This window comes from Canis aureus, chromosome 5 (genome assembly GCF_053574225.1).
Source record: "Canis aureus isolate CA01 chromosome 5, VMU_Caureus_v.1.0, whole genome shotgun sequence".
NCBI classification, from domain to species: domain Eukaryota; kingdom Metazoa; phylum Chordata; class Mammalia; order Carnivora; family Canidae; genus Canis; species Canis aureus.
The window spans coordinates 65,327,132-65,339,798 of NC_135615.1; the positions used below are offsets into that span (position 1 = coordinate 65,327,132).

A 12,667-nucleotide genomic window follows, 5' to 3' on the forward strand; every position below is an offset into this window, starting at 1 on the left:
GACAGACGGCCTGGCCACAGGGGAGCCTCTGAGGCCACTCTGTCAGGCTTGGGAAACCTGACAGCCCCAGAATCCCAGGGAAGGTCAGCACTCAGGCCACCCCATGCCCTGCCACATGGGGAAGGCCAGCTTGCGCCCAGCGGCAGATCGGCCTCCACCAGCCACAGCCTGCAGGGCCGGGATCAGACACCCACCCCACTCAGCCTTTTCCCACCATTGGGTGCAAACACAATCCCAGGGTAAAAGGGCCTGGTCCACGTCTAGGTTCTAATCCAGCTCTGTCTCCAACCCACCGCATGAACTCGATGCCCCTGGGAGCACTGGGAGGCCCCGTGGCGTAGGCTGTAGGCTCCCCAGCTTTAAAACGAAGGGTTGGACCCAATCTCTACTGCTCCAAAGGCCCGGGCCCCAGATGCTAATGGTATTGAAGACGAGACATGCTTGCCAACTTGAACTTCTAAAGAGTTTTCTCATTCTGCGCTGGGCCTGGGTTTACAAAAAAAGGGAAGAAACACCCCCCCATCTCCCACCACACATACCCTTTGCGCTGGAGGTAACTGAACAAAGGAACCGAACTTTAACACAAAGTTTATCAAAACTCATCTGTTCCCTTAAAATACTGTGTGTAAACAGTAGCTCAGTGAAGTTGGTGCTAGGTGGTAAACTGAGGCACATAACAATTGTGAAGGGTTTACTTGAGCGTCCAGCAATTCGAATCTGGCCGCGCCAAAACAGAAGTGGTTAGGGGCGCTCCAACCCAGGAGAGCTTCCTGGAGACGGTGCAGAGGCAGAGCAGGGACCTGCTGTGATCGCTGGAGCTTAGCTTGGGCAGCTGCCTTGTTTGGGGGAGCCTCTGGCTGTTTGTCATCGACAGGTCACATCTTGGGTCTCGTGTCCTCCAAACCCAGCACACAGTGTCCGGCTTGGGCTCTGGCTTGCTCACTGAGGCCGCCAGGGCTTAGAGCCGTCCCCGTCTAATGGCCTCTTTGTTTCACTGCCACAATGTTGGCTAAGAAAATAAGGAAATGAGGCCGTGCCAATGGGAAAGTCACCCTGAGAAGCCGTGTGGCAGGGTCTGCTGGTTCAACACACGCCTGTCTTCCGCGACCTGCGGATCCCCCACCGGGCATTCACAGGAAAGACTTACGTGAGTGCCCCCCAACAACATGCTCGGGAAGTTCACAGCCACGTAGCCATCGTAGCCCCAAACTGGAAACACCCCAGAAGTCCACCAGCAGGAGACCCGATAAACAAATGATGGGGTGTTTGTCTAACGGGCTGCTCCCTGGCCATGACATAGAATGAGTGAAAATTGCAGACGCTACGTTAAGTGTACAGGAGCTGCGTCTCCCTTTACATGAGGTCCAAAACCTGGCAAAATGAAGCCACGGGGACTGAAGTCAAAATAGTGGTTGTCACTGGAGTCAGGAGGAGGAACTGGGTGGAGCAGAGGGAGGCGGCCTGGTGCTGGAAGGTTCCCTAAAGTTGACAGGAAGGATGATGCATCCGCACGTGATGTTCACGGAGCCCGTGGAGACGTGCCCAGCGGGTGGGGCGGGCAGCAAAGTGTCTCCAGGGCCCCGCACAGGTCTGGGGCCTGGGCTCCCGCTCTCGGCTGCCACGCAGAGCCTTGCCTGCAGCAGGTGGCCTGGGGATCCCGAAATCCCACCCCAGCTCAGAGCTGCCATGAAGGGGGGGTGGTCCTTGGCCCCCTTGTCCTTGGCAGCGTGGTGGCAGGTTCCCTGCACCTCACGGAGAATGGTTCCAAACCTCAGGCTGCACCTACAGAGCGTCAGATTGAGCCCTCATCTGGCAGACAGGGGCACCCTGTTGGAGGGGCAGCTGGATGGAGCCCCATCCCGTAGGCATGCAGCAGGAGCATGGGAACTGTCTGGGGACCAACTCCCCAACACTACCCCCACTTTAGAGTCACTGCCAGGCCTCTGGGGCCAGGCGGCCCCGAGTTCAAGTTCCATTGGCCCCGCCTGGGCCTCGAGGTCTTCATCTGGGACCTGGGGAGGAGGCTCTGGTAAGCACAAGAGAGTGCACATAGGAAGCACCTAACCCAGGGCCGGATGCTCACCAAGTGGGGAAACCAAGGCCCAGGGTGCAGACATGCTTCACTCAGGGCAGAGCCGTGCCTTTTTCCTGTCGGGACCCATGGCTACAGGGGTCTGTGAGGCTCCTTCTGCGTCTCAGCCCCCACCCTCAAGTCCCCCAACCCCAGGCCACTGGGCCACCCACAGGAATGCAATCAACCCCACACTTCCATCCGGGTTCCCTGTTCTGGCTGTCCAGGACACACGGTCCTGCACGCTGCTGCTGTATTAGGGATGGAGAAACGAGGCTCAGAGAGAAGCCACCCAGGTAGGTGGTGACGACCAGTGCCAGGATCTTTCCAACAGCCCTGTGCTGAGCCTGGGTACAGGTGTGCGGCCTGGCCTGACCCCGCCTGCGGAGCAGAGCAGGAGTGAGAGGGGGTGGGCGAGACGCGGCTGGCAGGGGCAGCAGTGTCGGTGTGAGCACCTGTGACATGCCAGGCGCTGGCCCAGGGGCTTTGGGTCTGCAACCATCCACCGCACAGGATGAGCGAAGGTGGGAACCGCGGCTCTGTAAGAGATGCATGCTCTCCCTAGCACAAAAAGCAGCTGATTAAAGCTTTAATCCAAGTGCAAATTCTTTCCAGATTTTGATGAAAGAAAAGTCTTTTTCCAAAGGCAGGGTCTAGGGCAGTGGTTCTCAAACTTAATGCATATAAGATTCACTTGGTGAAGAAAAGGGTTAGGTGCTCAAAATGCAGATTCCAGAGCCCGGCTCTGAGAATCTGTATGGTTCTGTACGGTTTGGGGCCACAGGCGACCCTGAGCCTGCCTTCTTAAGGCCCCGGGCGACCCAGATGCAGGTGGTCTGCAGCCCACCCTTTAGGAAAATTTGATGAGAGTGTGACCAGTTTTCACGGAGACGCTGGCAATTGTAGGTGTACTAACCTTAGTACAGTAGCCACTAGGCCCACACGAACAGTCTCCCCGGCACCACCTTCCCTCTTAGAAGAATGTTTCTAGTGAAGAGAGAAATGTGCAACAATTAAGGGGCTTGACATCATGATCCTATTATTTGCTCGCGTTCTTCCCATAAAGCCACGGGTTTGTAATTCATTCCTCCGGAGATCCTGGAGACCTCACATCCGACCTTACAGCCTTCGTCCAGTAGATGGCACTAACTCGTTTGAAATAAGCAGAAATCCAATCCACCTGAGAGCTCAAGGTAGACGGAGAGACGGCAGGAGAGGGAAAGAGCTGCAGAGGACAGGCACAAGCAGCAACGCCCCACACCGGCCAGCTGTCCTGAAATGACACAGACGAAGCCTGCACCCTCCTGGACGTAATCCGGGACCTGCCGTGTAGCCCTGACTCCTTGCCGCACTGGCTTTCAAAAATCACCTGCGGCTTCCCAAACCTGGGCCTGCCTGCGGCTGCGAGCTGGGCGTGAGGGGCCGGGACGATGCCACAACCCACTAGGACCACAGGATGGCGGTGCTGCGCCAAGAGGACACGTTTGCACAGGCAAGTCCAGCTCTGGAAAAGCAATCTGAAGACGTGAGAGGGACCTGAAAACGCGATCGGGAGAGAGAAGCGAGGTGGAGAGAGACCGGTGGCTTGGGCTTGCAACCTGTCTCTCAAATTCACGATTATACATACTCCACTCCTGCTTGCGCTGTGGGGGCCACCATTCACTCAGGGGCTGCTGAGCACCAGGGTGCGCTCAGCACCGGGCGTGCCTGGGTTCATCTCAAGAGATTCATGAGGGAAGTTCTCTGAGGTCTCCACTTCTCAGCAGAAACATTATGTGGGGAGCCAGAGGCCGGGACCTCTTGCATTATCTCGAAAGATGAAGGGACAGTGACCTAATTCTGGCCACATCAACAAGTGATGAGGTGGCTTCCATGCATTCAAGGCTAAAATTTTCCCTCTTTCATTCTGCAAATGTTTGAGCACCTACTTTGTGCTGGGCAAGGTCCGAGGGACCTAGAGGAAGCCCCTGCTTCTACCACAAAGAGACCACAATTCACCATGAGGTCCTGCACCAGAGGCGCCCTGGAGTGAATGAACAGTGCAGGGCCCACACCGTGCGCACAGGTGCATCTTCAATGACGTCACTGGTAACCCCGGGACTCTCAGGAGGCGATTTGCTACGTTGTCAAGAATTGTGAGAGCCAGTTCTTAAACACATCTATTCTTAAATTATGGAAGCTTACAGTTAACAGGTTATATTTAAAAGTTATCATTAAATTTGATTAAATAAGTTCTATTTAAAACGCATCACTTCCAAATTGTCTTATATTTTACAATTATCTATACTGGGGGTAGGCAAACTTTTTTTTTAAAGCAAACTTTTTCTGTTAAGGACTGGACAGTAAATAATTTAGGCTGAGTGGGGCAGAAAGTTTCTGTAGTAACCACTCAGCTCTGCCACGAGAGCACAAAAGCAGCCGTAGATATGTGATGTGAATGAAAAAGGACAGTGCTCCAATACAGTATTTCCAAAAACAGGAGGAGCTGACCTTGGTCTGGGCTCAGGTATTTATGTCTCTCTATACCCACGAAGGAAATGCTACATACTTACGTGCAATCATATTTGCATCTCCTTCCAAATCCACCTGTAGCAAAGGCACACTGGTGGCTCACCATTGGCCATGGTGAGAGTATTTACACCACAAAATCAGCAGAGGCTACAGATCACGGCTCTTCCTCTCCCTAGAGAGCTGGTGGTTAAACTTTTACCAGCACACCACCAGCTATCCTGGTGTGCAGAGAAGTGACCTCTGAGCTGGAAGCTGGAACTGCACTTTATCTTTCCACCTGCAGCACCCCATCCCGCCCACAGGGGGAGACCTACCGGGCACAGTTTGGAAATACGTCTACTAGTCTAACGTTTGCAGGATGGCCAGAAAGAGTAAAACACACACTGGTTTAAAATGTATAGATGGCAAGATCATAACCCCACCTTGCCACACTCCAGGGAGCAGCTTTGCCTCTCTGTAGCTATTTAGAACGGGCAGCTAAGAAGCCACACATCATGGTCCAAGGCCTGATCTCATTCATTCCACAGGCTGGCAAGACCCTGCCTGCCACTGACTGGCACCTGCAAGCCTCGACCTCCGAGGTCCCATTCGACACCTCACAAAGTGGGGAGGGGTTGGGGGCAAGGACTTAGAATGCACCCCAGGCAAAGTCACCTTCCAATTCGACTCTTCAACCCCGAGTGTTACCACAAACTTCTTTGGAAAAGGCAGGATTTAAAACAGACTTGAGGGTTATTGATAAGGGAACGGTTTCACGCATGAGATTCAAGAGCCTGCATGAACTCCTAGGAAAGCAGTGAGGTCCAAATAGTGGACACAATCTGCAAATTTAGTTGGGCATCTGTGATGGTCACCACTGGGTGGATTCCAGTCTGTTCATGCTGTCCAGATCAGTCTTCACTCATCGAACTTTTTGCTTAGGCCTCAGGAACTTCTTCCCCCTCCAATGACATTCAGCATTGCACAACAGTCCACCACAGCTGGCAACTCACACAGGCGTGATTGTCCACAGTTCAGCATCATGGCTGCCCCGCAAAACCGAGTCTCTTCCAGAGAACTCCTCTTACTTCTTACCTAATCAGACTGGCGGGTCTTCTTGTTTTACAACATCTGTTTATACACCATTTGGAATATTTCCTGAATGGAGAGAAGAGCATCTTCATCTTGCCCTTTGGTATCTCTATTCAAGTCCTCTTCAAAAGCAGTGAAATTCATTCTGCTTCCAAATGCTCTTCTCCTGACTGCCAAACATGTCCAACATACGTCCCCAAGGCCTTTTCTCAAGAGCCTAGGCCAGGAGCTCTACAATATATTTTCCACTTCCCCTTGGGAGTTTGTCCAAGTCCACGATCCTCTGTCTTCTCCAAAGCAGAAAGTTCCAGAAGGGAATGACAAGATTACATCTCTCAAAAAAACTCCATTCCTCCTGACAAGTGGCTCCCAATCATGCTGCACATTGGACAAAGAGCTTCGAAAAATACCACATGCCTGGCTGGCCCTGTCTGCAGATACCAATAGCTTGGGCAGGCACAGGCATTGTATGTCTGAAGTCTCTGTGCTTGAATTCAGCAAATAGCCAGGATTGATGACTGTTGCTCTAGGCCGTACACCCACCCTGCAGGCTTTCATGGGGGACGACGTGCCTCCGAGAGTCAGAAGAACACCAAGCTTGGCCCCAGGAAGGGAGGCTTAGAATGGGCTGGTGGTTTTTCTGCCAAGCCGGTCAGCTCTCCTCTGACCAGGACTCATTTTCACTGGGTGGTCCCCAGCCACAGGTGGACACAAGAACATAAACCCTCACTGCCACATTAACGTAAGACTCCCAAAGAATGACATCTATGAGAAAGGACACAAACCCTTGAGTCTGAAAATAGCAATGTTTATCACCAATGTGTTGGTTCAGCTGTAGGTTTTTGAAACAAAAGGGTTCTCGAATATACTTTTTAAAAAGATTTTATTTGAGAAAGAGCACAAGCAGTGGGGAGGGGCAGGGAGAAGCTGGCTCCCCGCTGAGCTCAATCCCAGGACCCCGGGATCATGACCTGAGCCGTAGGCACACGCGCCCAGGCGCCCCTTGAATGTACTATTATCATCAGTATCGCTTAAACCACTCTGGCTTCCCTACCTTGGCATAAAGTGACCTGAACTCCAAGTAGTTCTTGAGGAAGACTTGTTTTTATCAGTATCTAGAAGAAGATGAAGTGTCAGCCCTTGTAACATCCTGTAATCACTTCTCTGGATTATATAGAACAGCAAAGTGTTGAACTGCCTCCCTGGCAGCTGTAGGGGACTGGGACACACTATTCTAGTTGACAGCTTTGTGCCCATGTCTAGAGACGATGGAGCACAGGAGGGCAACTTCTAGTTGGAGTGGTTTAGAGACATGCAGAACTGTGCTTTAATCAGGGCCAGAGCTTGGAAATGCCCAGTTACTTCAAGAAACGACAGGGAACCACGATGCCGGGAGGTAACCCAGAGGCCACTGGCACATCACCCAGAGCAGAATTTTGCGAGGTTTTCTAGAATGCTCGTAATGATGGCAGAGGCTGGACAAAACGTATGTGCTTTCAGGTAAGGCTTTTCCCACAAAGGTACCTTCTTCCCTGGCACCTGTGACAATGCAAGAAGTTGTACTCAATCCTAGTTTTCCTGTAAGCCAAAACCCTTCCCCAAAGAAATCAAGCAAAAGGAACCATAAAAATTTAATTTTAATGATACAGAAATAGTATATAGTACATTTCTTTCCACAGCAGCACTTCATTCATCTCTAAAAAATTTAACAAAATTAAGGCTAAATCAGAGCAATCTGATAGTAAAGGGTTATTTTATGGGGTGTTATTTTTAAAGAATATCTTCATAAATACAGGATGTTCTTCAGGCCAAAAAAAAAAAAAAAAAAAAAAAAACTCAACAAGATACCAGATATGCAAAATGCAGTACAAAATGTGCTCCTTTATACCAATTTATGAATAACCACAACTTCCCTGGGAAGTTTCAAATGGGATTGGGAAAAAAAAAAAAGTGAGTGTTAGTGACAGGACACTAGACTTTTGTGGAATTAAACTTTGACAGTACTACAGGCCATTTCACAAAATAAAACCAAAGACAGTGGAGTCTCCAACATAATCTCTCCAGAAAAAGTACACAGCAAAAGTGGACAGTGTTTAAGATTGCAAGAGAGATCTGAGGCTTGTGGTGCCTGGAAGGACCACCCTCCCCATAACTGGCCTTTCTTCACCCCAACCCCACCCAGGCCTGGACCTCTATGAGAGAATGAGAGACATATGGTCAAACACAAATGGCCCAACAACGCGGGTCAGGAAATCAAGCAGGGCTCCCAAGCGACCCCCTGCAAATGCCGGCGTTGACTGTGATAGGGAGGAAGGAATAGCTCCTTCTCCACGTTTCCACTCTTTGGCCACATTTGCTGGGTAGGGGTCCAACACTGCTCCCTGACTCGACAGAGACCCTGCAGCTGCCCCAGCGTGCAGAATAAGATGAAGAGTCCTTTCTTCTCTTTTCCCTCCAATAAAACTTCTGGAAGGATAGACAAGTGCCATGGAAACTCCCTGCAGGAAGCCTCAACCACTACGAGCCTGGTCTTGGCCAGTGACATGACCTCAGGGGGCACACGGAAACCCTGCCTTCATGGAGCCCCCCACACCCCACACCACATCCGCTGTGAGGACTTTACCCTCTCCTCCGCACACGGGTTTCCATTTTCATACACTCTCCTCCTCCACTCCCCCCACTCGCCTTGGGGGATTCAAGTATTATTTTCATTGAAGGGGAATCGTGGGTGTGTTGTTAACATCACTAACTGCCAGAGAAGGAGATCTTATTTTTAATTTGAAACATATACTCCACCTACTATAACAAGGACATTTTACTTCATGAGGAAAATCTTCTCAAATGATGTTAAAATTTTCATCATAAAGTAGCAGACAGTATGAAATAATGCTTCAATTTTGCATAACAGTTTTGTTTTTCCACTTTTTTGGTGCCCAGGGCGAGCCTCAATTTCCCCCAGAGAAAGAAAATGGAAGACAAATATCCAGGTAAATATTATCAAATATCCTCTTAAGATCTGTATGTGTTCCAAAGACTACTAAAACCTCTAGGAAACAGTGGGTTGAGGTATGTATACTCAAATGCATTCCTTATATAAATTCCTATGTAAACACAGATAAATAATGTAATAAACATCCAATTACCCATATTTATGTAAAGTAATTAATGCGATAACATTACACAATCACACAATCACATAAAAGATATTTTTGAGATCTTTTAGTTCAGTAGTTTTCAAATCGGGCTGGTCATCGGGCTCACCTGGTAGAGCCTTTTACTAACAAATTTCCTAAGCTCCACTCATGAAGACTCAGATCCAGCAGGTATGACCTGGGACCCAGAAGCTTATATTTTTTTTCTATAAAATTTGACATTCCAACCCCCTTCTTATACAGAGGACATGAAAGTAGCAAAGAAGTCATCTAAGGCCAACAGAGCAAGTGCCAGAGAGAGGGGTGGAACCAGGTCTCTCATCCCCTACACTACTTTTCCTGTTACTGAGTCCCAGAGCTTTCCCTGAGACTGGAAGCTCTGACGCTGAAGCAACCATTAGTAGGGATTCTGCTGTCAGAAGTAGGTGCTAAGCTGTTCAAAAGCAGGGACCACGTCTCCTATTCCTTCTGACATAGTCCTTGGTGATAAATGTCCAATAAATACTCGTCGGTGGGCAGTTGCTCAGCTGAGGCCTACACTGTATTCTCAGCTCACCTGTCTCTGATTAGCCAAGTGGGTATGAAATTATCTAGCTGCATGTGGAGATCTACCTGAGGAGGGAGGAAAGCCTGAACTTATGAAGACGCCACGTTCAAACAGCAGGACTTTGTGTGACAATACAAGTTGCATAAGATTAATCACTGTATCTTCTTCTTGTTCCTGAATTATGTGTTAGATGAAAAAAATAAGTGAATCCAAGGGATAGAAAGAAGCCATTTACCTATAACATTTGGCAAATGTGAATTACAAAAATCCTAAACTATTCTAAGGAGACCATCCTTAGCAATTGTAACAACTGTATATTACTGACTTTTGTTACTGTTTCTCTTGGTTTCCCATGTGTTTTCTCAGTCTTAGAAAACATTCTTTCAGGGATGGAGTCAAACTATAACTCCTTTATAAAGCTGACTGTGAGGGACTATACACACTTAGGCTCTACATCACTTCTTCCCTCCCTCCCCCTACGCACGCGCATGCACACACACACACACACACACACTTACAAGTGTGAATTTAGTTGGGAGGTGGGTGAACAGGACTGGTTATATTTTCTATTTGTAGCGATGAATCATAAGCCATGTTATAAATAATTCTACTCCATTGCCATCTTGATTTTAGCTAGAATATGGAAAAGGGGATAACCAAAACATTTAAAAAGCCAACAGGAAAATATTAAAGGAAATTTACGGCTAAAAAATAAATAAGTCAACAGGTACATGAGCCACCAGTGCCATACAGCCCAGCCCTGAGGGTGCCCACTTGCCACACAAGCTCTCCTGGGACGGGGACAAGGAGGGACCACCCAGGGCCAGGGGAAGAGCCCCACGCCTCCACAGAGAGCACCCCGGCTGGCTCTGGCAACCCCTTATTGAGAAAGAGGACAGAAGGTTCTACTTGAAGGAAATGTCCTCAGAAATAATTTATGGAAGTGACTCCCCCCCCCCCCATCCCTCCCAAAGAGCCTCCACACCCTGGGAGGAAACCTGTGCATGCATCCAGATGGGTCCTCTTCAAGCCTTCTGCCATAAGAGGCCAGGCAGGACAGACCTTGAACTTGTATTTTGTTCAAAAGAAAAGAATCTTTCCCTTCTTTTTTAACTGTTAAATACAGTCTTACCTAAAAAGAGATTCTTGGTCATTCCTCCAGATCTCTTAAAAAACACTGATAAGCTCATTCATCCATTTATTCACTCAACACCTCTTTACTAAGGGGTGACCGGTCTTGTAGTTCACAGCCAGAGGAGACCTCAGGTACCGTGCAACCCAGGCCCCTCCCTTGTTACCCAAGGTAGACAGGGGCAGTGCCAGCCCCACAGCCTGGGTTCCTCACCCTCAACCCTTGATCTCGTGTCCACCTCCCTGTTGTACCCAAGCACTTAGCAAAACCTCATGCAAAATTTAGGTACTTTCTCATTTTAAAAATGAAAAAATTACAAGCTGAGTTTTTATACCTTACTATAATTTATAAAACTAATAAATATTAGCAAAATGGAATGATAGAACCAAAGGTAAATGTGACTTTAAAACAACTAATTGCAGGGTTTGTAAAGATTCTCTCCGCTTTTTTTGACATTGAATGTTTTATGAAGTCATATGCTATATACACATGACAACTCTTCTGTCTTTCTCTACGGTTAGGAAGTCTTTCCAGAAGGACAACAATACCACAAAGGGACACTCAGAGAAAACACAGGCCACGGCACATTCCACGTCACTGACATTTATAATCTGTGGTTCTAGGCTACAACATCCACTTGTGGTCCAGACACGCACTGTGGACATGAGCTAAGGAAACATCCATGTTTTACTTATTTAGAGGAGGATGAAGCTGCTGCAAACATGTCAATCAAGTGTCTGATTTGTAACTGCCATGATCTCCTGTGAAATCAAGCTGGATTTTTAGTGAGCAGACTAGCTGACCTCACTGAAGTTCTGGACGGTCTTCCTCACAATGGGAGAGGTTTAGAAAAGCCAACATCTCTTCAGGGAGATTTTAATGAGTATTGCAGATTCAAATTTATTTTCTGATGGGCCATATATTTGTATAGAAATCTATTTATCACCCCAACCATTTAATAAAATTCATTATGCCCTGTTCCGTAAAATAGTTAGAGAGCCTTAACAAAACAAACAAACAAACAAACAAACCTCTCAGCTGACAGTTACTAATGTGAATGAAGAGCTTCAGTTGCTGTCTGTTCGAATCCCCCAGGAAAATTACATCAAAAATAGACGTCTTATGACAAGATCACTGAGATATCTCAAAACCAGAACAAATAGAAAACAACACCAGTAATGGAATTTAAGTACTTTTCTGGCCACTACTGCGGAAACACGGGAGCTCAGCGGGTTGCAGACATGCAGGGGTTGGCACTATAGAGGAGAGAATTAACAAATCAAACTCAGTACAATTTTCATAACTGGATTAAAAGTAGACTCTTAATAAAACCAACATATTTCTTCCTCAAGGCAACCATTAGCTAAAAGGAGAAATGATTTCATATCCTTGGTCCATAAAGAAGACACATTTATTTACATTCTCAATGGACTAGAAGAGGTTTTAAACTGTCACAATTAAAATTTTATGCTTCCAAAAATATCATATGATCAATGCACTTAACTTAAAGCTTCAGGTATTAATAACTTCATTTAGACTTCTTAAAAAACCAACACAAACATACTTTCTAGAGTGCAAAATGCTTCTTATTAAATACTTCAGGAACACAAAAGCAATTTGTTTTTTAAACATAGGAATCCTTTTCAGAAGGATCACCACCACAAAGACATCCATTGCCGGCAATGGACGCTGAACAAAACTGCCAGCTCGGGTAAAATGCAACATTAAGATCTTGCCATCGGTTGCTGCCCCTGCCCAGATGACCCCGTTTATTTGTACAAACTCATTGTCGGACTCTGGTACATGCACATGTAGGCATCACAAAGAAGTCTTCGTGCGCAGCCTTGGATTCTTCTGGAGTCCAAGGAATGCAGGTCCTCTGGAGACATTTTCAAGTACTCTCCTACTTCTGGGCATGGGGTAACTTGAGGAATGTTGAAGCCATTTTGGCCGCCTGAAGAAAAGAGGACGAGCTCTATTTAGGGCAGTTGAGATCTAACCCCCTTTGCTGCCCTGCCCTACCAAAGCGATTTTACAACTCTAAATTTAGAGGAGGCTGATTTCCAAGATCTGAAGGACCTTATGTCACTTCTGATTCCTAGAAGTTCAAGCCTCTTTTTAAGTCTTGACAGTGTTCTCATTTCTTGGTTTCTGAAAGGATTCTGGGGCCAATGGAATAAAAC

General features: G+C 47.7%; 1 protein-coding gene and 2 long non-coding RNA genes across 7 annotated transcripts in view; 1 reads left to right on the forward strand and 2 right to left on the reverse strand.

The window, feature by feature from the left end:
* Positions 1-571: 571 nt before the first annotated feature.
* On the reverse strand, positions 572-3,383 carry LOC144314404 (uncharacterized). Its single transcript, XR_013380280.1, has 3 exons — positions 2,988-3,383; positions 1,148-1,371; positions 572-1,009 (listed from the first exon to the last, which is right to left on the reverse strand). It is a non-coding gene; the product is annotated as an uncharacterized LOC144314404 (long non-coding RNA).
* On the forward strand, positions 960-4,319 carry LOC144314403 (uncharacterized). Its single transcript, XR_013380279.1, has 2 exons — positions 960-1,147; positions 3,167-4,319. It is a non-coding gene; the product is annotated as an uncharacterized LOC144314403 (long non-coding RNA).
* A 2,953-nt stretch (positions 4,320-7,272) lies between these two features.
* CYLD (CYLD lysine 63 deubiquitinase) overlaps positions 7,273-12,667 on the reverse strand; it is a 70,550-nt gene continuing 65,155 nt past the window's right edge. For all 5 annotated transcript variants that reach the window (XM_077898458.1, XM_077898461.1, XM_077898459.1 and 2 more), the window contains one exon: positions 7,273-12,438. In XM_077898458.1, coding sequence (XP_077754584.1) covers positions 12,254-12,438 — 185 coding nt within the window. In that variant the 3' untranslated portion in view covers positions 7,273-12,253. The remainder of the gene's footprint in view (positions 12,439-12,667) is intronic.